Source organism: Electrophorus electricus, chromosome 1, assembly GCF_013358815.1.
Source record: "Electrophorus electricus isolate fEleEle1 chromosome 1, fEleEle1.pri, whole genome shotgun sequence".
NCBI classification, from domain to species: Eukaryota; Metazoa; Chordata; class Actinopteri; order Gymnotiformes; family Gymnotidae; genus Electrophorus; species Electrophorus electricus.
In genome coordinates, this window is record NC_049535.1 from 20,102,627 (window position 1) to 20,128,694 (window position 26,068).

The window sequence follows — 26,068 nt, forward strand, 5'->3', positions numbered from 1 at the left end:
GTGTGGTGTTGTTCATGTGCCTGACTCCGTCACCGTGCCTGTCCCTATTACACTGAATGTACCGATCATTTTGTTCCCCTTTGTGCCTGTGCCTGTCCCTGTTAGTGTGTGTGTGCCTGTGTCTGTCATTGTCCTGGCCCCTGTCCTTCCCCCCACTGTCCTGCTCACGCTGGCCTGTGGGGGGTCCCTGTGGGGGGTCCCTGTGGGGGGTCCCTGTGTCTGTCATTGTCCTGGCCCCTGTCCTTCCCCCCACTGTTCTGCTCATGCTGGCCTGTGGGGGGTTATCCGGTCCTTTTGCCTCGTCGTTTGGCTTTGGTCTCGGGGACACAGCTCGATAAGCTGGTGCGCCGGGAGTCGCACCCTTTGGGGGAAGCTCTATCATGGTACGTCTGCGTCAACGTGCCTCACCCCCACATCATGCTTGAAACCTCCAAATGTCACACTGCTAGCAGACTTCGGGTAGAATAGGATTCTTGTTGCATCCCTTGGTGAGTTGGCGTTTCTGTAATGATTGTGTTGTGAGAGTGGGATGCTAAGACAAGTCTCCACAGCTAAACTGGTCTTTAATTAATGCAATAAACACAAAAACCGAAAGTAATCAACACGATGAATAACGTAAGACTCCCCAAACATTAACATCACAATGACCGTATACATTAAGCAATATGTGTGTTAACATACTATACAAGATACACACTGGGTTAAACACAGATAACAGAACAAAAGGGATTTAAGTACATGTGTTAACAAGGAACATAACTATGAACAGGTGTGACATGGTCAATCAACACAGCAGGGGCGTGACAATGGACAGACACACACAGAGATGGGGAGGAGTCTAGGAGAGGGGGCCGTGCCATGTGCAAAGGAAATACTGCATGCTTCGGTGATTCACATACAGTCAGTAATACCATGTACTCCAGGGAAAAAATGATTATGCAAGCAAGAAACGTTAAGGGAGTGTGACTGTAGATTAGATAAACAGGAACTGTCTTGTTTTTACTACACTGCGTGCAAGAAGAAACAACACCCAAGCAGACCGTTTCCAGCTGGCCTGAAGAGATAAACAACGCTTAAAGCTGATTGGTGTATGACCCACAGAAATTGGCGTAGTCGGCAGGATCAGCGAGAGGCACCACGTGGAGCAGCGGTGACTAAACTTCGAGGACGCTCCTCAGAGAGAAAACTGAGCTGGACAAAGAGGGAAACCCACAAGAATACGGGAAAGTATCTAACCAGGGAGTGATGTCCCGCTAGACTCTGCTGGTGTACTCTGCCTGATCCAACGAACAGAAAGTAAGTGATGAGGTTCAGTAATCCAATCCTAGAAGAAAGTGACATAGTGATCCGCCTGAGTCTACCCTGGGGTGGGTCTGTAATATAGCATAGTATATGGGATACTAGGGCTTAAAAATAGGGTCAGAGGACTCCGGAGTCAGGGACTCCGCCAGCCTAAGAGAATAGGCACACTGAGTAGATGTACTAGTGTAAGAAATAGGCCCAGGCCGACAGAACACCCCGCAGGGAAAGGAGTGGACTCAGTATACTAGCACGATTTGCTGGAGTCGAACTAATCCATATCGGGGGTCGGTGGTGTGTTTAATAAGATAAGGATAGGAAAAATTGTAAAGAGTAGGTAAGTTTTCTTTGTTCTTTTGTTGCCTGGGCTCATAAAAAATAAAAATAAAAAAAAATATTATGAGTGCGGGCAACAGTAAGGAGTACGAGTTCAGTAAAGACAAGTTCTCCGGTAGCCTATTCTTTCAAATGAGTAAGGACTACGGGGAACATGTAAACAAACACGTCCCATTTTGGATTAAATATTACGGTTTTAATACCTCAGGGACTCTAAGTGTTGTATATCTGTTAAAACTAGTTGAAAGAGTTAAGGTCAAACCTAGGGAAGCTGATAAGAAAGTGCGGAAATATTTTGACAAGAACAGTGAAGATATGTTTGAAAAGGGAAAAATGTGGTTAGAAGAAGCTGAGAAAAGGCAGAAGCAACAGGTAGGGCATAGAAAAGGTAATAATGAAGTGTCTCAGTGTGTTTCCTTAGCTGATCCTGACCTCGATGCCGCCCCACCAAGAGCCCCCCAGCTGATTCAACAAACACAAGCGTCAGGAAACACACCTCCTTATCCCGAACCAGGGACTTCATCGCTAACATCAAAGCCGTCTCCATATGACAAACCAAGACGACAACTGGATAACCTCACCAGTGGCTCATCACACTCGAAGTCACGCCACTATAAAGCCATCTGCAGAGCCTGAGGCAGGCTATGCCCCACAGTTCACGATGGTGGAAGTGTCGGGACCTGAGGGAGTTATTATGGTCCACCGTCACTGGACTGCAGACGACATCATGAAAGCAGCCGACGGCCTGAGCAAGCCAGGTGACATCGGCAGACGATGCTTCGGACAAGAACTGATGGCATTCGTGCAGTCCTGCAGACCAACTCAGGTTGAACTGAGACGGTTGTTGATGATTCGACTTGGGCCACAATATAATCGCATTGACAGAGGCTGGGTGGATGGAGATGTCCGTCTCCACCTGTCTGAGTGGAATGCACCACCCCAGGGCCAACAGGACCTGAATGGCCCATATAGAGAAATGATTAGAGGACTGATCGAAAGGGTGGAAACAGCCTATCCAACCACCATCAACACCGACATGATAGCAGCATGCAAACAGAGAGATGACGAACCCGTCGCTGACTTTTCCCTCCGTCTGACGTGTGTCCACACTGACCATTGTGGTATTGACACACCAGCACAACGAGCAGCAGAACCTGGAGAAGTAGGGGCATGGGAAGCTCATCTGAGAAACAGCTTCCTGATGAACATGAGAAAAGACATCAGTGATCTCATTAGAAAAAACTGCATAGGCTACAGCAGAGCTCCCCTATCTACTATTGAGGAGCATGCCAAGCATCATGACACAATCCTGGGGAAGAAAGACGCCAGACGAGAGCGTCAACGAGCAGATACCACACACCAAGCGATGCTGACGATGCTCCACACGGTGGGAGATCAAGGGGAAGGCCGCGGATGAGGAAATAGTCGTGGCAGGGGACGCGGTCGCGGAAGAGGCAGAGGCAGAAGAAGAGGAAAAGGAGGGAAACCTGATGGACAAAAGGAAGGACAGGAGTGCTACAACTGTGGAAAGTTTGGACACTTTGCCAGAAACTGCCCGGAGGAGGATAACTCATACGACGGGGGCACAGACCAGGATCCCACTATCCACGAGTGACGGGCGGTGGAGAGGCAGGACAGCAGCGGACCACTGAGTGAAGACGGCAAAAGAGAAGTGACAAATTTAAATTATCAACTATTGCAACAGATTAGTAAAGGGTCAAGGGGCCTCCCCGAGATGATTGTGAACGTAGAGGGAAAAAATTGTTAAGTTTCTGGTTGACAGCGGTGCCACCCACTCAGTGTTAAAAGAAGGTTTAATAGAATGTAGAATGAGACCAGGATATGGGATAACAGTAATTGGAGTGGGAGGTCATCCCATTGATGAAAGGATATCCGAGCCTCTCCAATGTAGTTTAGGAAACAGCCAATTCAAACACAGCTTTTTGGTGTCAGAAACCTGTCCAATTAATTTGTTAGCTAGAGATCTAATGTGTAAACTTGGGTGCACAATTAGCAGCAACCCAGAGGGGTTATTTGTTATGTGGGAAACACCTACACAGGGAGTCCAGCTAGAGGCAGAAGTCCCTTTGTACGTGTATGAATTGCAGTGCACTGCTGGGGAAGTACTAACACATTTTATGACTGAAGTTACTAACATGCTACCTGGTGAGCTGACAGTTAAACAAAGTGACTCTGTTCACTGCACAATGAAGGTCCATGAGGGATGTGACGTTGATTTTGAGCAGAAATTTGACTTAGGGGGCAGTGACAGTTTGATTATCACAGCCATAGCATGGGACAGCGAGTGGGCTGCGGGAGTGGTGCAGCTCTCAGATAAACAGACACCTTTATATTCGATCTCACATGCAGCACCTCATGTGTCGCTGGCTAGCGCACATGCTGACCCAGACTGGCAGAGAGTAGGGTTGTGGACAAAACGCGTGTTGAGCGCAACTGATTGGATAAAAGAACCAGTGTGAAATTATGTACAGCCCGAGCATAGAAGTGTGGAAAATGCCAGCCCCGTATAGGCTAAATTGCAAAAGGGGGGTCGAGCTTGTAAGTCCAAATATGGTAATTATGGCAGCCTCTGTTACCCTCTCAGAGGAAGAGGAAGAGGAACTGAAAACAGTTCCTGCAGGGTTATGGGCACAGGGAAAAAATGATGTGGGCTTAATAAAAGGATGTGAGCCCGTCCACATCACCCCAAAATCTGATTATAGACCACACCAGCACCAATACCCTCTGAAACCAGAGGCAGCGGAGGGTATCAGGCCTGTGTTCCAATCATTAAAACAAGCAGGAGTTATCATACCACGCCCAGATTCACCGGTACATACTCCAATTTTCCCAGTTAAGAAGCCAGGGAGAAATGAATGGAGATTTGTGCAGGATTTGCAGGCTGTCAACGCGGCAGTACACCCTAGAGCCCCAGAAGTTCCAAACCCGCACACCATTCTCTCTCAGATCCCACCAGACAGTAAGTGATTCAGTGTAGTTGATTTGGCCAGTGCTTTCTTTAGTGTACCTGTACACAAGGATAGCCAATTTTGGTTTGCTTTCACTTTTGAAGGAAAGCTGTACACATTCACGAGATTGTGTCAGGGGTATTGTGAATCACCAACCATTTACAATGCTGCCTTACATCGAAGCCTAGAGGCTTTAGAACTCCCTGAGGGAATAGCCTTGCTGCAATACGTTGATCTTTTGATTTGTGGGAGAACACGAGAAGCGTGTAAACAAGCCAAGGTGGCACTGCTACATCATCTAGCAGGGGATGCCATAAGGCATCCAAATCCAAATTACAGTTTTGTAAGCAGCAAGTGCATTTTTTAGGACATGACATCACTGAACAAATGCGCATGCTGACTAAAGATCGAGTGAATGTCATTTTGACTATACCAAAGTCCACGACGAAAAAAGAACTGTTGTCCTTTTTAGGAATGTGTTCTTATTGTAGGACATTCATACCATCCTATGCAGAACATGAGGGACCACTCAGAGATATAATACCGACCAAAGGGTCAAATTCCTCACAGCCGGAATGGACGACGGAAGCTGAGGCGGCCTTCACAACACTGAAACAGCTGTTACAAGTCATGCCAGCGTTAGACATTCCAGACCCAAACAAACCATTCGAACAGACAGTGGATGTTAAAGGGCAATATATGACAAGTGTATTGACACAAAAACATGGGGACAAACAAAGGCCGGTGGCCTACTTCTCAGGAAAATCAGACACAGTCGCAGCAGGTCTACCCCTATGTGTAAGAGCTGTGGCAGCCGCCGAGAAGGCACTGGTGGCTTCCAGAGACATAGTAGGCTACGCCAAGCTTACCCTACATGTGCCCCATGCAGTGTCAAGAATACTGCAAGACCAAAAGGTGGCACACTTGTCCACTCAGCGATGGCTTAGGTACCACACTGCCTTATTAGACATGCCAAATGTTACTGTGAAACGATGCACAACTTTAAACCCCTCCACTCTATTGCCTACAGAGGAGGAGGGAGAGCCCCATGACTGCCAACAAGTGTTAGAAATTGCAACATCTCCCAGAATAGATTTAAAGGAGGAACCAATACTTAATGCGGATCTGGAGCTGTTTGTGGACGGCTCAGCCAAACGTGGCTCTCAAGGCACTAATTGAGCAGCATATGCTGTTGTGTCGCACACAGAAGTGGTGAAAGCAGAACCACTCCCATCTAACTACTCAGCGCAGGCAGCTGAACTTGCTGCACTCATACAGGCGTGTAAACTAGCACAAGATAAGACCGTGAATGTCTGGACCGATTCCCGGTATGCGTGGGGAGTAGCACATGACTTTGGGGCCATTTGGAGACATCGCAACTTTTTGACCAGCTCAGGAGCAAAGATAAAGAACCACCGCCTAGTAGCAGAGCTGTTGGAAGCAATCCAACTACCAAAGGAAGTAGCAATCATAAAGTGCGCCGCACACACAAAAGCAGATGACACTGTGTCAAAGGGGAATGCTTATGCGGACAAAGTAGCTCAACTCAGCGTTACAACCACTCCATACACAAATGGCACAAGCAGATACTGAAATCAGAATATCTACCAAAGATATCCAAAAACAAGCCACTCCACAGGATTATGTGAAGTGGAAAAAAGGGGGGTGTAAACAAATAAGCGGGATATGGGTACACCCAGATATGAACAAACCATGTCTCCCCACAGCTTATATGAAAGGACTAATTGAGATTGCTCATGGGAGGAGTCACATGAGCAAAGGGGGGATAGTGGAGAGTATAACGAGACATTGGTATGCACCGGGAATAAACACACACACCCAAAATTTTTGTTCCCGAAGCTTGGTATGTGCACAAAACACACCACACGGAGACAATCATACCAAACACGCACCCGCCGGACACCCGCCGCCCAGTGAGCCATTTCAACATTGGCAAATAGATTTTGTAGAACTAACACCAGCTGAAGGGAAGAGATACATGCTTGTGTGTGTGTGCATGTTTAGTAAGTGGGTAGAGGCCTTCCCAACAGGGAAACAAGATAGTGATGCAGTAGCAAAAGCGCTACTGAGAGAGATTATTCCCCGGTGGGGGTTGCCGCAACGAGTATCTAGTGACAATGGAACACCCTTCGTACATGAAGGACTAAAGGCTCTGACTAAATACCCAGGGGTGGATATTAAAAAACACTGCAGCTATCACCCTGCTAGTGCAGGGGCAGTAGAACGGGCAAACGGCACCATTAAAGGGGGTCTAGCTAAATTAATGCAGGAAACAGGCATGAATTGGGTAAAATGCCTTCCCCTCGTCCTGTGGCAATGTCGAACCAGGCCACAGGCGCGAACAGGGCTATCAGCTTTTGAGATAGTGTTTGGGCGGCCTCCCAACACGGGGATAGGTCTGCCCGATTGGGATACTAACCTGATCAATGAATCACTTTTGCAGTATTGTGTGTCTCTGCACAAATCTCTCTCCCATGTGTCTAAGCAGGTGAAGGCAGTCCTTCCCGAGGTGACGAATACTCCACTCCACACCTATCAACCAGGTGATTGGGTGCTGATCAAGGACTTCAGAAGGAAGCGGTGGAGCCAGCTCAGGTGGAGAGGACCGTTCCAAGTGCTACTGACGACTAACGCCGCCGTCAAGACCGACGGGAGAGCGACGTGGGTGCATCACACGCATTGTAAAAAGGCACCAGAAACGCCACCGCAGGACTAGCAAGATGCAGCACCTCCTGTGGATCAGCCTGATACTATCACGCATCAGTGTCATTACATCTAAAGATTGGTGCATACAAAAGTATGGAGGAGTAGAATTGGACTACATGCTGGGCAGTTCTACTGCATGGACTTTTGACTTATGTGACGTAATTAATTGTGCAGGAAAGAATTCGTCATATCGCGGATATGACACATACTTATGTTGGGACGTAATGGCATCTCACAATTGTCATAAAAACATAGTGGCTAGTAATCCATGGTGTGGTAGAGGATGGGGAAATGTAATTAAATTTACAGGAACGTGGACACCAACGATGTCCGGTTATGAAGCAGGAAAGCACATTGATGAATGGGGCAAGTTGTCGTTCCAGCGTGACTTTAGTGGAACCCAAAATCCCCTTACACTCTCCACCAAATGGGAGCGCTCCTTAATGGAGAAAGAGGGAGGCGGCAGTACTGGCACCACTCCCCTTTGGCTCATCCTGGGGGTGGATGTGTATGGTAGGGACCCCATGGGACTGATAAAAATTAATTTCCGACGTAAGCCTAACCCAGTCCCGGAAAGCACGGCTAGTCCGGTGACCTCTACTTTACCCCCGCAAAGCAGTGACACTGAACAAAACAATGGCCTTAAAGGCACAGACTACGTCAAGTGGCCCCCGACAGATATTGCTTCACGCTAACTCGGACGAGGATAACTTCCAGCTAACTTCCATGTTTTCACCATAATAATTGAAGGTTTTAGTCAATGATTGTATGAGAATCAAAGAGGGGAAATGTAAAGGAAATACTGCATGCTTCGGTGATTCACACACAGTCAGTAGTACCATGTTCTCCAGGGAAAAAATGATTATGCAAGCAAGAAATGTTAAGGGAGTGTGACTGTAGATTAGATAAACAGGAACTGTCTGTCTTGTTTTACTACACTGCGTACAAAGAAGAAACGACACCCAAGCAGACCGTTTCCAGCTGGTCAAAGCATACAGCCAGAATCGTATATTAAGCAACGCTTTGTATGCTCGGGGCTCCTCTCGGCAGTGAGCCCCACACTCTGTGGAATCTTTTTTTTATTAAACCTTTTACTTATTATCCACATCTGACTCCCCGTTTTATTGAATTTCCACCACACATGACAAGCCCCAATATAGTGACCTGGCCTCACGACCTCACCAGATGCACAATTAGTTCAGTCACTGCACCTAGATTTATTGCAAATCTCCCAGATTTATAATTTCTGACTGGGATACTCAACAAATACAATCAGTATTTCGCCTCACACCCAATAATGTCATTCCACTTAAGAACAAAAAAAGGGACAAAATATTAGTACCATGATACAATGATAACATTCACAATTTAAAAAGAAAGATAGAATGTCTATGGCATCATACTAAAGTCTTCCAGCTTGCATGGAGGGAGAGTCTTCTCAAGTATAGAAAGTATAGTATAGAAAGGCACTTATTACTACTTGAATAGCTATCTCTCGCCTCTAACAGAAAACAACAAAAATAATAAGATTCTTATTTAGTACAATTGCACATATAACTAAGAATAAAGATGACACCAAAGCTCAGATTACATCACATAGTAGTAATAACTTCATTCAATTTTTTTAAATGAGAAAATTAAGCACATTAGAGATAACATTCAGCGTATTAATATGACATCGGGCAGTTACACAAAGATCAGAACAGCCAAGCCATCTAGAATCCATTACTACTACTATCCAAAAGCCTGAACTAACATCTTTGATCTCATACTTAAAAGCTTCTGCCTGCTTACTAGATTCACTGCCCACACACTTTCTTAAAGAAATTCTACCTGAAGTAAGTGAACCTTTACAAAATTTAACAAACTCCTCCCTGAACATTGGCTACATACCTAAATCACCAAGATTAGCACTAACCAGACCACTTATCAAAAATCTAACATGAACCTCAAAAATATGTCAGATGTCCAATTACAGGCTAATTTCAAACCTCACTTTATATCCAAGATCCTAGAAAAAGCGATAGCTCAGCAGCTAAGCTCATACCTGCATCAGAACCAGATACATTTAGTCTTTCACAGTTTATGCCTCATCATAGTGCAGACACAGTGCTGATTAAAGTAGTTAATGAACTGTTGTTGGCTTCTAACCAGGGTTATGTGTGTTTGCTTATATTGCTAAAATTTTGTGATTTATGGTGTCACTTGCAGCACTGAGATGTGCTGCAAGTGACACCATAAATCACATTTTACTAGATAAATTCAAAAATATTGATTTGAGGAATAACCCTTTCCTGCTATAAATCTTATTTAATCAAATCAAATTTATTTTTAGATGTTGTCACAAAGCAGCTTTACAAATGTCCAAGGCCAAGCCCCCAGTGAGCAACCCAAGGGCGACAGTGGCAAAGAAAAGGATAGAGCTAGAAGATGAGGGCACCTTGGAACATCAGCACTCTGCCGTTCTCAGTCACAAATTTGAATGACAAAAGAGAGGTGAAGTGACAGCATCATAACATCCCAGTTTACCAGATGTTTTAGATGATCATTACCAGTTTATCAACATAACTGGAGACTTTTCAGCATACACCAAGATTAGTTTTGGTGTCCCACAAGGATCTGATCTAGGGCCCCTCTAGGTGGCATTATATGTAAACACTGTGCTAGTTTCCACTGCTATGTGGATGATACTCAATTATATGTCTCAGGACTACTCTACTACTACTGTAATGCCTTACTATTTGGCTGTACTGCTTAAACAAGCTCCAGATATTTCAAAGCATAGCAGCCAATTTTTACTACACCTAGAAAGGTTGATCACATTTCTCCTGTCTTAGCTACATTTGTCACAATTAGTCCCTCCCAGCTTCCATGTTCCATGTTTTCCCTGTCTTGTGTATTTTAGTTCCATACCATAGTTTTGTTTTCTCTGCCACCCTCGTTTGATTTTCCACACCTGGCCCTCATTTAATTCATGTATTTAAACCCTGCTTTGTTACCTTCGTCTTGGCTGTTCATTGTTTATTTGAATGGTTGTCTTTATGTGGTTGTTTTGAATGTTTGGATTGGATGTTAGGATGTTTTTCCTATCCATGTTTATTAGTTTCTGAGTTCTTCCTCTTATATGTTATAGCCTGTTTCCCCTGTTTGCTTTCGAGTTTTCTTTGTTTGATCATGTATCCCTGTGCTCTCCGTGTTGGTAATATGACCCTGGACTACTAAAATGAATCTGATTTTGGATTTGCTCATAATAAATCTTGTTCTTCTCCACACATGCGTCTGCCTCCTTACCACTCACCGTTACAGCCCAACAAGGACGCAGCAAGAGAGCGAGACTCTGGGAGGTGGGTGTTCTGCTGGGATGCAACGCTGGCTGTTTCTACACAGTCCGAGTTCGTTACGTCTCAGAACCACCAAACCAGAAACAGCAAATCCCCTGGCGCTGTGGGTACACGGGCATCTCGTCATTCCTGGAAAAAGCAGGATCACATTTATTTTGATGACGACGAGATCCCAGGTAAGTGTCAAGAGTATGCCCGTCTTGACCAACGCTGCATGGGGAACCGGTCTGCAGCGAAAGACGTGAGTAGGCAGAGTGAATGCACAGATAACCTGTCTAACATTACTCGGTGGGCACTCAAGCACAAATGTGAGCTCTCCATGGTTTGTATGCGCCTTGAGAACTGCCAAGAAGGTTCTGTATCTGTGTGTTCTTCCAGTGTCACCCCACCAGTGCCTGTGGCTATCCTGCAAGTCACCCAGCCTGATCCAGTTCCTGTTCCAGACACGGAGGACGCTGCCCATCCTATTCCAGTTCCTGTTCCCGGCGTGGAGGACGCCACCTGTCCTGATCCAATTCCTGTTCTCGGTGTGGGAGACACCACCCGTTCTGTTCCTGTAGCCACGCCTCCAGACCCTCTGGACCCGCAGCTGCTGAATGCCGCAGCAACGCCCCTGAACCTGCCAGTTCCTGTTCCTGGAGTGGAAGAAGCCACTCCACAAGCCCCCGTGCCTCGTGCTAGACTTGTCCCAGTGGTTGCTCCTTGAAAAACTCCTGTACCTCAAAAGATTGCCACTGCTATTTCTCCAGTCTCTTCTGTGTTTGCAGACCTGCCTCCTGATTCACAGGCTTCATGTTCCCAGCCTGTGTCTCCTGCTGCCTCTGCCACTGGGTTCCTACCCATCTTGCACCGGCCTGTGTCTCCTGCTCCCTGTGGGCCTCCTGTGCCTCTGTTGTTTTTGCCTTCTCTGTTGCCTCCATTTTTGCTCCTGTTGTGTTGTCTGTCCCTGTGCTTGTTTCTGTGCCCGTTCTGATTCCTGTGTCTCCCTTTGTTTTTGTCCCTATGCCCAGCCGTGTGTCCTTTCAGGTGCCTGTGTCCGTTTTTGTTCCTGTTTTGTCCCTGGTCTGTTTTGTGTCTTTGTTTTCTTCGTGCTTTTGTGCCTCCGGTCGTATCTTGTCTTTTGTTGTTTCTCCTCGGCCTCCCTCCTGGCACTTTTTTCATCCTCGGTCAGTTTCTGGTGTTGGTTCTGCTTCTACATCCATTCCTGCTGCTGCTGTTTCTGCTCCTGTTCCTGTTGCTTCTTTTCCTGTCGCTCCTGTTCTTTCGGTTCCTGTGTCTATTCCTGCTTCTGCTCCTGGTTCTTGTCCTGTTCGGTCTTTTCCTATTGCCCTGGTTTCTGTGTCTGCTGCTGTGCCTGCTCCTTGTCATGTCCTGTGTTTGATTCCTGTTTCTGGCCTGTCAGCTCCTGTGTCTCATCTGGGTCCTGTCCCTGCTCCATGTCTTCCCTGCCTTGTTGCCTTGGTCTTGGCTGTTCATTGTTTATTTTAATGGTTGTATTTATGTGGTTGTATTGAATGTTTGGATGTTACAAAGGCTAGGAAAACAAATGGCTTTCTGTTTGTTAGCCTCTGAGTTATTTCCCCTGTTTGCTTTTGTGTTTTGTTTGTTTGATCATGTATCTCCGTGCTCACTGTGTTGGTAATATGACCCTGGACTACTAAAACAACTCTGACTTTGGATTTGCCCACAATAAATCTCGCTCTTCTCCGCACGTGCGTCTGCCTTCTTACCGCTCACCGTTACAACATTACACTCCCAGTAAAATTTTGTATTGATTATAAAATACTTCTAATCACCGAAAAAGCACTGAATGGTCTGGACCCACAGTAGCTTAGTGAACTCCTAGTGTATTATAACCTGCCATGTCTGCTTAGATCAAAGGTTGCAGGCTCTTTACTAGTGTCAGAAATAAGAAAATCTACCTCAGGTGCCAGAGCCTTTTCCGATTATCTCCCATACCACTCTCAATATTTAAGGCTAGGCTGAAAACCTATTTTATTGAATTCTTCCCTTCTTAGGTAAAGATGTAGATCTGGGATTGCATAGGCATTGAGAGTTATAGTAAACTGTGATGTTATGATGTCACTTCACCTCTCTTTTGTCACTCAAATTTGTTGACTGAGAGCAGTGGAGTGCTGATGTTCCAGGGTGCCCATTTAGCTATGCTACCATAGCTAGATTGCTGGAGTCCATCTTTGCATATTATAGTTCCCTAATTTACACAACTTCATACTTGGACATGACTAATAATCCATTCTCACTTTCTGTTGAGGTAGACTTACCCCTGATGTCATGTTACTGAGCCTCAACCCATCTCAGCTCCCATGGCTCCTCCCACCACCCCTGATGTCCCATGCTATAGCCCACCACACCTCCACCCTAGCCAACCACATCTGTTACCCTGGTCAGATGTTCTCGTGCCAGATGGGTTATACTTCTAGAAAACTGAAGTAGACATTCATTAATTTTTTTTCTCTCTCATTACTTATTTTTGACTTTATTGTTTATATTGTTGCTATTGTGATGTCCACTGTTCTATTATTGGCTAGAGCAGAATGTCCAGCTGTAACAGAAGAGTATAAAACTCATTTAATTGATGAAGGTAACAGAGTAATTCAGTGAGTCATCTATGAATTTTGCATAATGTTTTGGAGGACTGTAAACTATAATAAGCTTTTAATTTTTTTTTTTACATTTTTTTTTTATAAATGACAGATTCCATTACAAGTATGTAATGAATCAGTAACTAGTTGTTAATTAGTAGGGGTTCGTGTAGAATCTTGGTACATGTATCAGCAGTTTATTTAAATGGCATCTTGGCACCAGTAACATCACTGAGAAGACCCAGCAGAGACTCTTTCTTCCAGAGGCTGAATATGTAGTTAAATTGTTTTATTTTATTCTAGTGTTGCAGCTTCTGCTTTTACAGGTAAAGTTTATATTGCAATTTTCCAAAGCATTCAGACATCATCTATTACTACCTTCTATGCCAGCCCAGAGTCTCTCACAACAAGGTATCTGGAATAACTTGTATACATCAAATGTTTTTTGATATCGCCTTCTCTTAGTGACATTCCTTTATATTATCAAGTACATCAAAAATGAAGCTTCAAAACTCATCTCTGAGCATTCTAACTCAGTACACCACTTACTAAACCATCTTCCTGGTGGTACTTAAGCCAGACACTTAAGGAATGGTTTCTTTCCTTCACTTTTCAAGGAACATAACGCATAATGCGTAGGTCATTTTTACTCCAGAGACATCCAGTGTCACTTGTCCACTCTTGAGTTCATACATCATTCTACCCTTAGTATTTTACATTTGCACTTTTCAGTTTAGACCACAATTTGTAATCATTGCTTTGTAAAATTTCTTTGCTTTTTTTTTTTACATTTTACATTTACATTTTTGACATTTAGCAGAAGCTCTTATCCAGATTGACTTGCAAAAGTGCATTTTCATTTGCTCAGACACTATTTAAAGCACAAAAGTGCTTTGTCATCTATTCATACACAAACACATGCACAAGCACATGTACACACACACACACACACACACACACACACACACACACACACACACACACCCACACCCATACATGCAGTGAATTGTAGGACATCCCTGCTTACATTAAATCTTCATGTTCATGGAAGGGGGCACGATTAGTGGATTGAGGCTTTCCCAGTATTATCGTTTAATGACAAATAGGCTTTGAAAGTTTTGATAGGCTTTGGGCAGCAGATTTTTGTGTTCCTCAGCTCCTCTGAAACATGTCTTCTTCTTCTTCCTTCATTCACAGGTGCATGGCAGCTCTACAGAATGGCCAAATCCAACTTCTGTGCATGGATCAACAGATGTGCTATTTGTTTACATTCCTCTCTCTCCTTTTACTCTCTCCCTCTCTCTCCCTCTTTACATCCCTTTTGAACACCACCCATTACACCTTCCAAAGCCACTTAAATAACTCATGAGAGCAAGATGGTTGACTGTGAAATCTTCAAGACCAACTTTGATCCCTCTCATACTTTCACTACAAGGCAACACCAACCACGGGTTCTGTATGAAATATGTATGATTTTCGGAGATGTCCACAGAGGCCACACTAACTTTGCTCTCTCTGCAAATAGGGACGCCATTACTGTAGTGTTTTATAAGAGATACTGGGTTGAGAAGAGTTCTTCTGTGTTGGAGAAGGCCTATGGAAAAACATCTGCTGTTAATTAAATGTTATGTTTGGACAGGACACCTGCATAGCAAGGGTGTAAAAAGGTTCCAAAACTAATATCTTTCCGTTTGAAGCAGCAGTATCTTTTCCCAGCCTTTTTTTGTTTCTTTGTTTTTTGTGTTGTTTTTGTGTTTGTGTCTGCCTTTCATTTTATTTCTTATTACTTAATGTAAATAAATTAAACAATAAAGTTAAACAATTCTAAAATAGTGTATGCATAGTTGACTTAGAACAATATGACTAAATTTAATTAATAACAAAAGCAAACAATAATTAGAAGGATACAATATAATAATCATGTGTACATTAAAAATAAAGGTGGAAAGGAATATTAAGGAGCACATTTAAAGATTAAAAATAACAATAAATGCGGCCAGAAGCACTAAATATAGGGTCTGGCAAATAGTGAAAAGTTTATGGTAATATAAAAAAAATATCTAGTAACTGTTACGTCAAATAAAATTGAACCAGACTTAGTAGAGTCCATCAAAAAGTTATTTTGAACAACTGTGTTTGGTGTAGAGATAAATAAACATTGTCAATTTAATTCTGGTTTGGAGAAAATAGAAATAGAATAATAGAGTAAAGTAACATTACACATGCAATTGTGAAACAAATGTTTAATGAGAAGTCATCAATCATAAAGAGTTTTGCAATGTGACACCATTTGTTTTACCCCATTTTAAATAAAATTTTAAATAAAATTTAAAATAGGTTTTGTCTTCTAGGATATTTCCTCCCAGGGGCTAATTCACATCAAACTTGGCAGTCCTATTGAGAATGTTATGGTACTATCATCTTCCAAATTTGGTCAAACTCTGATTATTGCTACTACAGTTTTGAATATTTCAGTGTGGATGCGCTCCACTCACAATTATTGATTGGCATGTAGCATTAACACTACTAAATGTTCAACATTTAATTATTTGGTTTGAGACTCAAATCATTACATTGAGACCAATTTTGTGTCAATCCAGTGAAACATCTACGACTAGTTTGAAAAGAGTTATTTTTAGATAATGAAACTCATAAAGCTTTGAAAAGAACTACAAGAGACAATTGTCTGTCTTACATAGATTTATTTGATTTCAAGATCTTGTGGGTACATTTGTTATAGAATGACAAAGTCCAGTATATGTGTTTGTAAATATGAGAAGCACCCTCTGTGGCCAATTCCTATGAAACTTGAACATGTATTAGAGAATATGTGCCTGAAAGTACCATACAAATTTCCTGTGGATTGACCAGTTGGAAGCCTGTCAAATGTGTGGTTTAATCTGATTGGCCAGTTGTGTCAGCCATTTTTAGATTTGATATCTTTCTTACAGAGCCTGTGCCAGACTTGCATATACAAGCTGAGTGGGAGAATTTCTTGGATGCTATAGCATCCCCTCAAAACTTTTATAGTTCTATAGGCACAGCTTCTTCCTATTTTTGATTTTGCATCTGTTGACATTTCCAGAATTACTCAATATCAGAAAGACAGATTAAAATTGGGGAAATCCCAAGGACTAGTTTGCCCTCAAAAATATGTGCAAGTCTGAAGCCTCTGGCCATCTTACTGATCCTTATCTGATGCCCTGGGCAGGTCACTTTATCTAATGCACCTGCAGCAATGCCCAGTGCCCACAGGCGCTTAGCATGAGTTCAGCACCATGGACAGTGGTCAGTTTTTTTTCCATACCGTCAGCAGTGCTGTCCTTAGTATCAAGGACAGACACATGCCACTTAGCCTATGTGATAGCTTAGCCTAGGTGAAGTCCACATTATTGTAATTTAGTAATGAATGGGGGTAGCAGAACTTGTTGTAGTTAGATTTGTTTGAATTCTGTGTGTCCTCATGTTATGTTTAGTTTCTAAAATCTCGATTCTAAAAAGTTGAGATGGTCAATGAAATGCAAATAAAGGCAGAAAGCAGTCTTTTGTAAATGAACTTTCACTTTTATTCAAACAAAAACAGTATAAAACAGGCTAGTTCATCTTTAACCCAATTAACAAAGCATGTTGACAGACAGCAGGAGGTGCATTAATGAAGCAGGCCATAGAGATGCCCCCTCCTCCCATTAATCATTAATAATAAACCCACTGCCAGCACAGTTTACCCTTCAAGGCCAATATGTTCTGTGTAACAAATGCATAATAATACTTTCCCTCCTCTGAAGAGATCTCCACTAGACAGTACTGCATTCACAGTCTCATTAAAGGTTAAGAATTTTCACACATAATTCAATGTTCCAATAAAAAACTCAGTGTCCAGGTCACCCTACACATGCAGACTGGTGATAGACATATGAGGCTGGAGATCAGCATTTTTAGAACATAAATACATGCAGCAGGGCTATATGAAGGGTCTGGGATCAGCACTGTGGACAGTGACACCCTCTGCTTGTATGGCCTGGTGTGTACACTGTTCCCTATAGGCAGATAAGCTGCAGCTGAGCCCCATTAGGAGGGACAGCTGTTACTCAGCACCCAGGCAGGCCCACAGGCGAGGGTGTGTCATGCATGAATGGAAGCTCTTTGTCTCTATCAGCTGGAGAAACTGGAGAATTTTTTTGAAATAATGCTCCAAGGATGGCAGGACTCCTTTCAGCAACTCTAATCCTGCAGAAGCCCACCAAACATATCACTGCCCTCATTTCGCTTTTAATTAATGCACAGCCATCAAATTATTCAGTGTCTGTTTTTTTAAATAATTATGTATTTCATGTAAAAGTGCTGCTCAATGTGAATTATGAGTGTAAAGACCCCAGTCCCATATATAAAACATATTAAAAATATTATATATATATATCGGATATTTACTGGTGGCCAGCTGAATTAAATCGAACCTCAGTTAGACTGTTCATTACAGTAGTATCTTGAATTTGTAGATGTAATGTGTGGTGTCCCAAGTGCCGAAGGGCGAGGGGCAGGACGCACAGACTCCAGTGACATTTATTTACACAGAACGATAATGGCACTCACAAGCATTACACACGAAGAACATGAACATGTAACGGTTAACATTAAACAAACACAATAAACATGCATACGTTTAACGATGACGAAAAGGCCATAACCTTGACATTAATACGTTACATCAACAATGACCAAGGATACCTCACACACTGACGTGGGTTTAAATACACAGACAAGATGAGATACAGGTGTGTGCAGGCGTGGCCACAAACGAGAATCCTCCCATTGCACGTGGCGGGCCAAACCACGTGACTCGTGGGAGATGAGTGTTCCATGACAGTAGAATGTTTCTGAAACAATTCAACAGGCAATTGCAGAGCCAGATCTGATTTTCTCAGTGATGTGAAAGCTGTCAGCATCTCTTTTAAATCAATTCACAGAGTCTAATCTCCTGGTGTGTCAAACAAAGCTGCCCAAATTAATTTCTGCAATACCTATAACAGCGAGATCTGTTGGTTGGAAAATAAAAAAACATACAGCACTAGGAGTTTTCATCTTTGCAGAACGAAATTCAATCTGTAAGATTTTGTGGCAGCTTGAGACCATAAGAAGCACAACACGTCTCTCAGTGCAGTGGTTATTTATACCCATGGGACAGCTGAACTAATTTGAAATGATGTTTTAGTCACGGACGGTTCTCCACATCCTGTTTAACAGGCAGAAAGGACCGAGACCATCCTAACCATAACAGGCCCCCCACATATACAGTTTTTACTCATCTGAAACCTGCTTGGTCACCGTCTGCTGGAAGAAGCTGGAGAACGAGCCAGGCTCTCCAATTAGGGAAACACATGCGCTGTGCACTTTCATACTCAAAGAGAGGGATGTACTCCTGGAAGGAGAAGATCCGTGTTTCACAAGCTAAGCTTCAGTCCATAACACATGCATGTAAGCCTCTTTTTTGTCAGAGTTGTCTTAGCCAGGTTTTAGCTTCCTTGGTGTTTACTGGCAAGGTTTTGCCACTTAGCCAGAAAAACTCCAGGGATAGTTGGATAAATATTGTGGTCAGAGGAGCATGTGGAAACACAACCCTTCAGCTACCTCAGTTAATCCTCTTTACAGATAACCCTGGAAGGTTTAAAGGACTTGGAGTGCAAATTCTGTTTATCTGTTTCACTTCTTTATTGTACATTAGATACACGCTGACAAGTCTATTGACTTTTAAAGAAGGAAAATTAAATATATTTCCTAAATGTCACATTTCCTAAATAGGAAATTTAGCCTTTAGAGTTTTTTAAAACTAATTGACTGACTGAATTGAGGACAAAGCCCACATTTTTCGTTTTGTCCTTCAGACTAAATATAGGATCTCTCCTGCCCACATCTTAACCATTAAACAGTAAGCAATGAAAGAAAATCAGTGTGACTTTGCAGTCTGTGCTACCAACATGTTTTCCTGGACTGTTTCAGTAAGGTCAACAGAAAAGCTTTTCACCTCACCGCTCAAAAACTATTATAATATATTTATTTTTAATATATTATATAATATAAGTCAAATTTAACATAGTTATATGGCAAAAAGATGGATTTGGAAAAGTGACCTTTCAAAATGACTGAGTGTTCACTGAAGATTACACATTTTATCTTCATTCTATAATATGCATTATGGTAATGTGAGATTTAAGTTTACTTTAAGTGAATGACAAACATTTCATGCATTTGTTTCACCAAGGGAAGTTAAGAGTGACCCCTCACTCTGGTGAGCGTTTAATGTCTTTGCCTCCATCAGCCTGAAGCATTTGGGAGACACTCATGGTGTCACGGTTCTGGAATCAGCTCTGACACCAAAGGCTCAGTGGCAGTCCGAGACGCGGCTGTGTCCTTGCTGGGGACAGAACCTCTCCTTCATGTCGGGGATGCTGCCAGGGCTTCATCCACCTGCCTATACTGGTGTTCGGCGTGACAGAACACCAGCCCCCAGAGTGCAGAGTGCACCCTTAAGATGAAAGGAAGTGAATATAGCGCTGGCGTCTTGTTTCTCAGAGACTGAGGGCCTGTAACCTGAGTTCTGTTCTCTAGGGAGAGGGTTTCATACAGAAGTGGGCTTCAGTTGGAGGAACACATGCAGCCTGTTCCTCTCGTACTTGCTCCTTACCTACTTCAGATGTAATCCAAACAGCACCAGGGATTATATATTTGTGGCTTTGTGGCAATGCAGTAAATGAAGGGCTGGGAATGATGAGGTGAATGCAGTTTCATTCCTCTTTTACAGCAAAGTCCTTCCCATTGAGAAATGTGGGAGCTGCCTGCCAGTTGATGGTGCACCTCTGAACAAACTGCTCAGATGCTCCACAGTGAAGCAGGAAAGCTGCAGCGAATCGTGACGCACTGAATTCCTTGGTGCACACTTCAATGTGCATATCCTACTATCCATTTGTTTCCAAGCTTTAGGTAATCAAACAAAATAAGTAATTTAAGTAATCCAACAAAAATAAAACACCAAAAAGAATTCTCCTTGGAGAATATTAGGTTTATACAGTGTCATTAGGATGCCAGTGGATGATTCAGTGAATGATTGGGAGAGTGATTCAGTGAGTGATTCATTGAGTGATTCAGTGACTGAGTGGGAGAGAAGCCCCTGAGCAAACTCAGTCCCTTGCAGAACTGAAAGGAATCCCATACTTACTTAATATGTCAAGGTACTGTTTTGGCACAAACTCCCACCAGACTCTTTCTCTCTTCTCCTCTCCTTTCCTCTCTTCTCCTCACGCACCTTTATTTCACCATTGCATGTTTATTCTTACAAAGAGTACAGTCAGGGCCTCGTGCTTTTCTTATGCCTGGTTTTTCTTGCCTGTAACATACATTAGGTAAGTCATGCAAGGAAGATAACAGAAGGCAAGTTCTTTTTTTTTCCTGCATACTGGAGGTATCCATTACAGAAGATAATATGCTGTCACTGTGTAAATTGATAGGAAAGGCAAGGCTGAATTCAAAATCTGCATATTTTAATAACTTTTTATAAAACTACTTGGTACATGCTGTTCTTGTGCATGTATGTATGAATATTCATATAAACAAATGTAGGATAGATGCAATAGCATGTGTGACAGGTTCAGGGAGGGAGCAAGTTGCAGGTGCAAATCTGGAGTGTCTTTAATCTCCATTAGCCAAACGAAACAAAAGAACACAGCAGTGAGCTGGCCAAAAATAGAAAAGAACAGAAAAAGTGCTGGCAGTATAACTCATGGCATTAGAGATGCAGCAGAGCAGCGATTACACACTCGGGGCATCTTCCTTGAATGCAGCGGTGAGGAACAAGGCGCAGCACTGGACGAGCATTCCTGTGGGCTTAAATAAGGTGGAAAACAAAATGCCATACAAGGGAGAAGTGAAAGTAATCAGTAATCAGGCGACTGTGAACAAGGAAGGCACAGTTTGTGTGGGTGTGGGTGTGTATGTGTGTGTGTGTGTGTGTGTGTGTGTGTGGGGGTGTGTGTGTGTGTGCGTGTGTGTGCATGTAGGCACAGAAACTAAAGGATTACTTCCTTCAGACAAGCCAAGCTTTCTAATCATTATAAGAGATTATTCTGAAAATAAAACATAATTGCGAGTGTAGCCTTCTATCAAAATCTCAGTATTGCTATTTATATTGGATTTGCATGGATTTCATGTGATCCTGACAGATATTAACTGTTGTGTGCACTAAGGTATGACTCTAAGGTGTGACTCCAGGTGGGAGAAGGCTCAGTGTGGCTGCATATTTGTGTTTTTGTCAAACAGAAGCAGCACCTGTCACTGGTAAGACTGAACACTCCTGTCTCAGATTGTCGTGGGCAAAACAAAACACTCCTGTCTCAGACTGTCACTCACATGCTGACTGTACACTTAATGGTTGATGACAGAGCTGTAAAGATGCTTCCATGTATATTCAACTCCTGCTGTGTATCACAGTGTACACAGTGGAAAAAAGAGTCAACCGACTACATTTACACTCCAAAAGTTAATTGCAGAGACTCCACACAATGCTACTTATTGGTATTTGATGTTTGATTTTTCTATGAGCCACTTTGTAACCTTAAGATCATTATGGAGACATTTTGACATGTCTGATTTACTCAAACAGGCTTGGAATCGAGATGACATTTATAATTAGGTTTTCACAGTTGAGAAAACAGCTTTAATTAATGATAGACTAAAACAGAGAACAATGTAACAGTAGACCACTAAAACATCCATTAATGTTGATTATTGTTTGATGATTTATTTTCATTTCAAAATGAAAGCATTCATAACATTTTGATATAACAATAGTCAAAGAACAGTTGTGAAAAATAGCCATTTTTGCCCTCTACATTAAAGCATTAGAGAACTTTCAAACTCTCTATAGCAGTTCACCTCCAGAGGCTGGTCCATACTGAGGTTCCTGGAGCCCAGCATTTGTAGGCTGCCATCTGATCTCCAGTCTGCTTTGCTTCCTGTCTGTAGTGTATAGATCAGTGATAGGCTGCCATCTGATCTCAGGTCTGCCGTGCTTCCTCTGTCTGTAGTGTATAGATCAGTGATAGGCTGCCATCTGATCTCAGGTCTGCCGTGCTTCCTCTGTCTGTAGTGTATAGATCAGTGATAGGCTGCCCTCTGATCTCAGGTCTGCCGTGCTTCCTCTGTCTGTAGTGTATAGATCAGTAATAGGCTGCCATCTGATCTCAGGTCTGCCGTGCTTCCTCTGTCTGTAGTGTATAGATCAGTAATAGGCTGCCATCTGATCTCAGGTCTGCCGTGCTTCCTCTGTCTGTAATGCAGAGATCCACAAAATGGGGAGGGGGGGGGGGGGTCTGGGTCCACGGCCTTCAAAGCGCCTCTGATGCAGCCGGCCTCAGTCCATTAATTAGCCTGTCCATCCTCGTGCACCCAGTCTCACACTGGGCGGGCTGTCTCCTGCCCCGCCTCAGGCCTGGCCTTGGTATACCATGGATATCCACAGGCATGCACAGCAAGGTCAGAGGCAGTCTCTGCACAGTGCCACCTGACCGCGGAGGTAGTCCCTGCAGGGACAGACACGCCGGTGCTTGGAACTCTCCCCGGCACAGCTGAAAAGGAGCGGCTCCTTTTGCAGGAAGCACTCACTCCTTTCCACAGCCACAGCGGGGAACACATGCTTCATCTCCACTTCGAGAGCCTGACACTGCACACCCAACCTACACACACACACACACACACACACACACACACACACATACACACACTAGCATCTTTATCTTTCTAAAACAACAAGAGCTGAGCTTTTGTAATTGTTTAATCCAAATCTAAACAGAGACTGGCAATTTGATTATGTCCAAAGCAGTTTAATAAATCTTATTAGTGGTTATTAGCAAACAGCTCAACATACTCTAGCGAAAATATAATAGATGGGTGGACTGTGCTCTGATGTATTGTGGGTCATGTGTGGTTTAAAGTGCTCACCCACTGAAGGTCTCCATGATGTTGATGAAAGGGAAGAACACAGGCTCACAGACGAGGCCCACATCCTGGCATGCCTTCACACAGGAGCAAACCTTTGGAGCCAGCAACAGCCGCAGGGCACTGACTGGGGGCCAGCAGGGCACAGACGTGGCATTAGAAGCCCAGGCCAGCACCGTGGAGTTTGGCAATGGCATGAAAGGGCTGGGTGGATTCCCCAGCCACAACCTGGACTCGTTGGTTGAGGGAAAGGGCCTGTCCAGGTGGCAGAAGTCCTGGGGGTGTAGGGCAAACCCAGTGAGGAGGGGCACTTCCATCATGGTGAAATCAAGAAGCTGAAACTCATGGATAGTATATAGGGGTGTGTGCGTGTGTGTGTGTAGCAGCAGGCATGTCCCTTGGGTTGGGTGCCTGGCACACCGTGACAGCATGACAGAAACTAAAGGACTACTTCCCTCAGAAACGCCAACCTAATCAATATTTATATTGGATAGGCATGACTTCATAATGTTTGAATATAGGAGTACCTGATGCTGGATGTAACCATTGACTCTCTCTAGCATTCCTTCGCAGGTGTACTCATAGGGCAAGAAAGGTTCTACCTGTACACACACATGCACCACACACACACACACACATACACACACACACACACACACACACACACACACACACACACACACATACACACACAGTCATAATCACGAACAAAATGGCAATTTTGGATGTCATTAATGAAGTAAAACCTCTGATGTAATTGTGAATCATCACTTTTCACTGTAATGGAGCACCAGTAAACAGACTGCTTGGCCTCAGATGATGACTGATAGCCCAATATAAAGTATCTCTCTAAATTACTTTCACAGTAATTGCACTCGTTCAGGCTTTGATTGAAATCGATATGGCCAGCAATGGATTAGGCTGAGAAGTAGCACTGAGTGTAATTATACGTTAAATTAAAAGAAAAGAAAGTGGGTCCAGGGCAAAGTCCCACAAGTCCATATTTTTAGTGCTCTGTACTGGCATATACTGACTGGTAAGCACTGACTTGGATGTTTTCTTCAGCTCATATGATTTCCACGCTGTAAAATACTGTCCACTAAGAAAAGCATTCTGGGACTGACTCTTGCAAATGCTTCTTATTTTCACAAGTGTAATGACATGTATCAGGTGCCTTATCAGTGAATTGAAGGGGTGAATCAGCAGGGTGGCAGCTTGGGTGATTTTCTGGCAGCTGGTGGCAGTGGCCACAGGGTGGCTGATGGACACCACCACATGGCCCCAATTCCCACAACTGGTTTCAGGCACATTTGCAACCAAATCTCATGGAGAGATAGCGAATGGTTTTGTCCCTCCTCACAAAAAAACCCCAAAAAAACACGTGTGTAAAAAATTACCTTGACGGTGATGCAGTGTGTCCTTTCTCATGTTTCATGCTGGGCCTGTTCTGAACATATTGACCAGTTCTGTGAAACAGCATTGAGTTTTTATGTGCAATTATGGCTGCACTGATTACTCCAGAGAGAATTACACTGTATTGCCTGTTTTCCATGAGTCACCCGGTTACCAATCAATCTATGGCCCTGAAATATAATGAGAATTTCTGCACTAAAATCATGCACTTTTAAAAGGATTTCAGAATATAGAACGTGTCAGTAACTTATGCTGAAGTATTGTTTCCATATTAAAATGTACATAAGTATTTGATCAAATTCTTTGGTTAATATGACATGTCTAAAAAGCTATGATAAATGTATTTTTATTTCAAGTTTTGTATGGTCCAGCATAATTACATTAAAGCAACTGAATAATTTGTTGCTCTTCAAGTAACACAAGTGTTAATCTCAGCTCACTGAAGGATACAATTTGAATAATTAGCTAAGGATATGCTTTGAATAAAACACCCAGCCATGTGTTAAGCAATGTAACAAACCATAAATGCTATAATGATGCAAATCATTTCAGTCATATTCAGATTTAGAGTAATGACTCTCTCATTAGTACTGCAGCATGTACTGTTTACCAGGCAGCACTTGCTCACACGTTAGAAGCCAGCTCAGCCTGTTTCTTTCTGCCATGCCCCTCATTCTCTGCTCAGTCCCAGCAGGCCACTGTTTGTGTGCCTAGAGCTCATAAACCTGGGAGCTGCAGCATCCATCAGTCCTCAGAGGGACAGATTGATTGATCAGGCCTGCTGGTTGCAGAAGAGACAGAATGAGCACTCTGTGAGCGATTAATGTCACCGGCCTCCCGCAGGCAGGAAAATGTGTGGAGTGCAGGAGACAGAGTGAGCCTCGGTTCTGGGTGGGCCGGAGCCAGACCGTGCTAACCGTGCAGGTGGCAGAGCCCCAGGGGCTTGCAGTGTCACCACCTATGGACCGCAGTGTGCAGCATCTCACTGGGGGTAGGCAGAGGCAGAGCTGAGGTGAGATTTCCACCAACTGTATGACTCGCATTATTGAGAGGGCAGTGAATTCAAGGACACCTTGGCTTTCAGGATTTCCCAAATGGCTGCCTCGACCTCCTCCGAGCTGTTGTAGTCCACAGTGATGACGTGAGGCTTGCCAATGTACTGCTCCGCATAGGGATGTTGAGACGATACCTGATCAATGAGAGGAATGGAGATTGGTATTATCCGCCTTGCTCAGGAACATAGAGTAGGCGTCTTTGCCACAAGCTGTCGCTGTCTCTCCTTGACCAGAACACTGTTTCCCATGACTCCTCCCTCCCACTTAGCATAACAAACAGATCCGAATGTTCTGCCAGTCTCAGCAGATTGCATTCTTATCCTTGCAAGTGTCTGATAATT

The 26,068-nt window shown here is 43.5% G+C and overlaps 1 protein-coding gene and 1 long non-coding RNA gene across 4 annotated transcripts in view; one reads left to right on the plus strand and one right to left on the minus strand.

Moving 5' to 3' along the window:
* Positions 1-1,025: 1,025 nt before the first annotated feature.
* On the plus strand, positions 1,026-8,436 carry LOC118242407. Of its 2 annotated transcripts, none has more exons than XR_004776841.1 (2): positions 1,026-1,296; positions 7,111-8,436. It is a non-coding gene; the product is annotated as an uncharacterized LOC118242407 (long non-coding RNA). The 2 variants fall into 2 exon arrangements; XR_004776840.1 differs by having other exon boundaries at positions 7,114-8,436.
* Positions 8,437-22,648: 14,212 nt separating this feature from the next.
* Positions 22,649-26,068, minus strand: part of LOC113571430 (alpha-1,6-mannosylglycoprotein 6-beta-N-acetylglucosaminyltransferase B-like) — a 65,998-nt gene continuing 62,578 nt past the window's right edge. For both annotated transcript variants that reach the window (XM_035528609.1, XM_035528608.1), the window contains exons 14-17: positions 25,745-25,861; positions 23,787-23,861; positions 23,263-23,534; positions 22,649-22,997 (exon numbers count right to left, since the gene is read on the minus strand). In XM_035528609.1, coding sequence (XP_035384502.1) covers positions 22,799-22,997; positions 23,263-23,534; positions 23,787-23,861; positions 25,745-25,861 — 663 coding nt within the window. In that variant the 3' untranslated portion in view covers positions 22,649-22,798. The remainder of the gene's footprint in view (positions 22,998-23,262; positions 23,535-23,786; positions 23,862-25,744; positions 25,862-26,068) is intronic.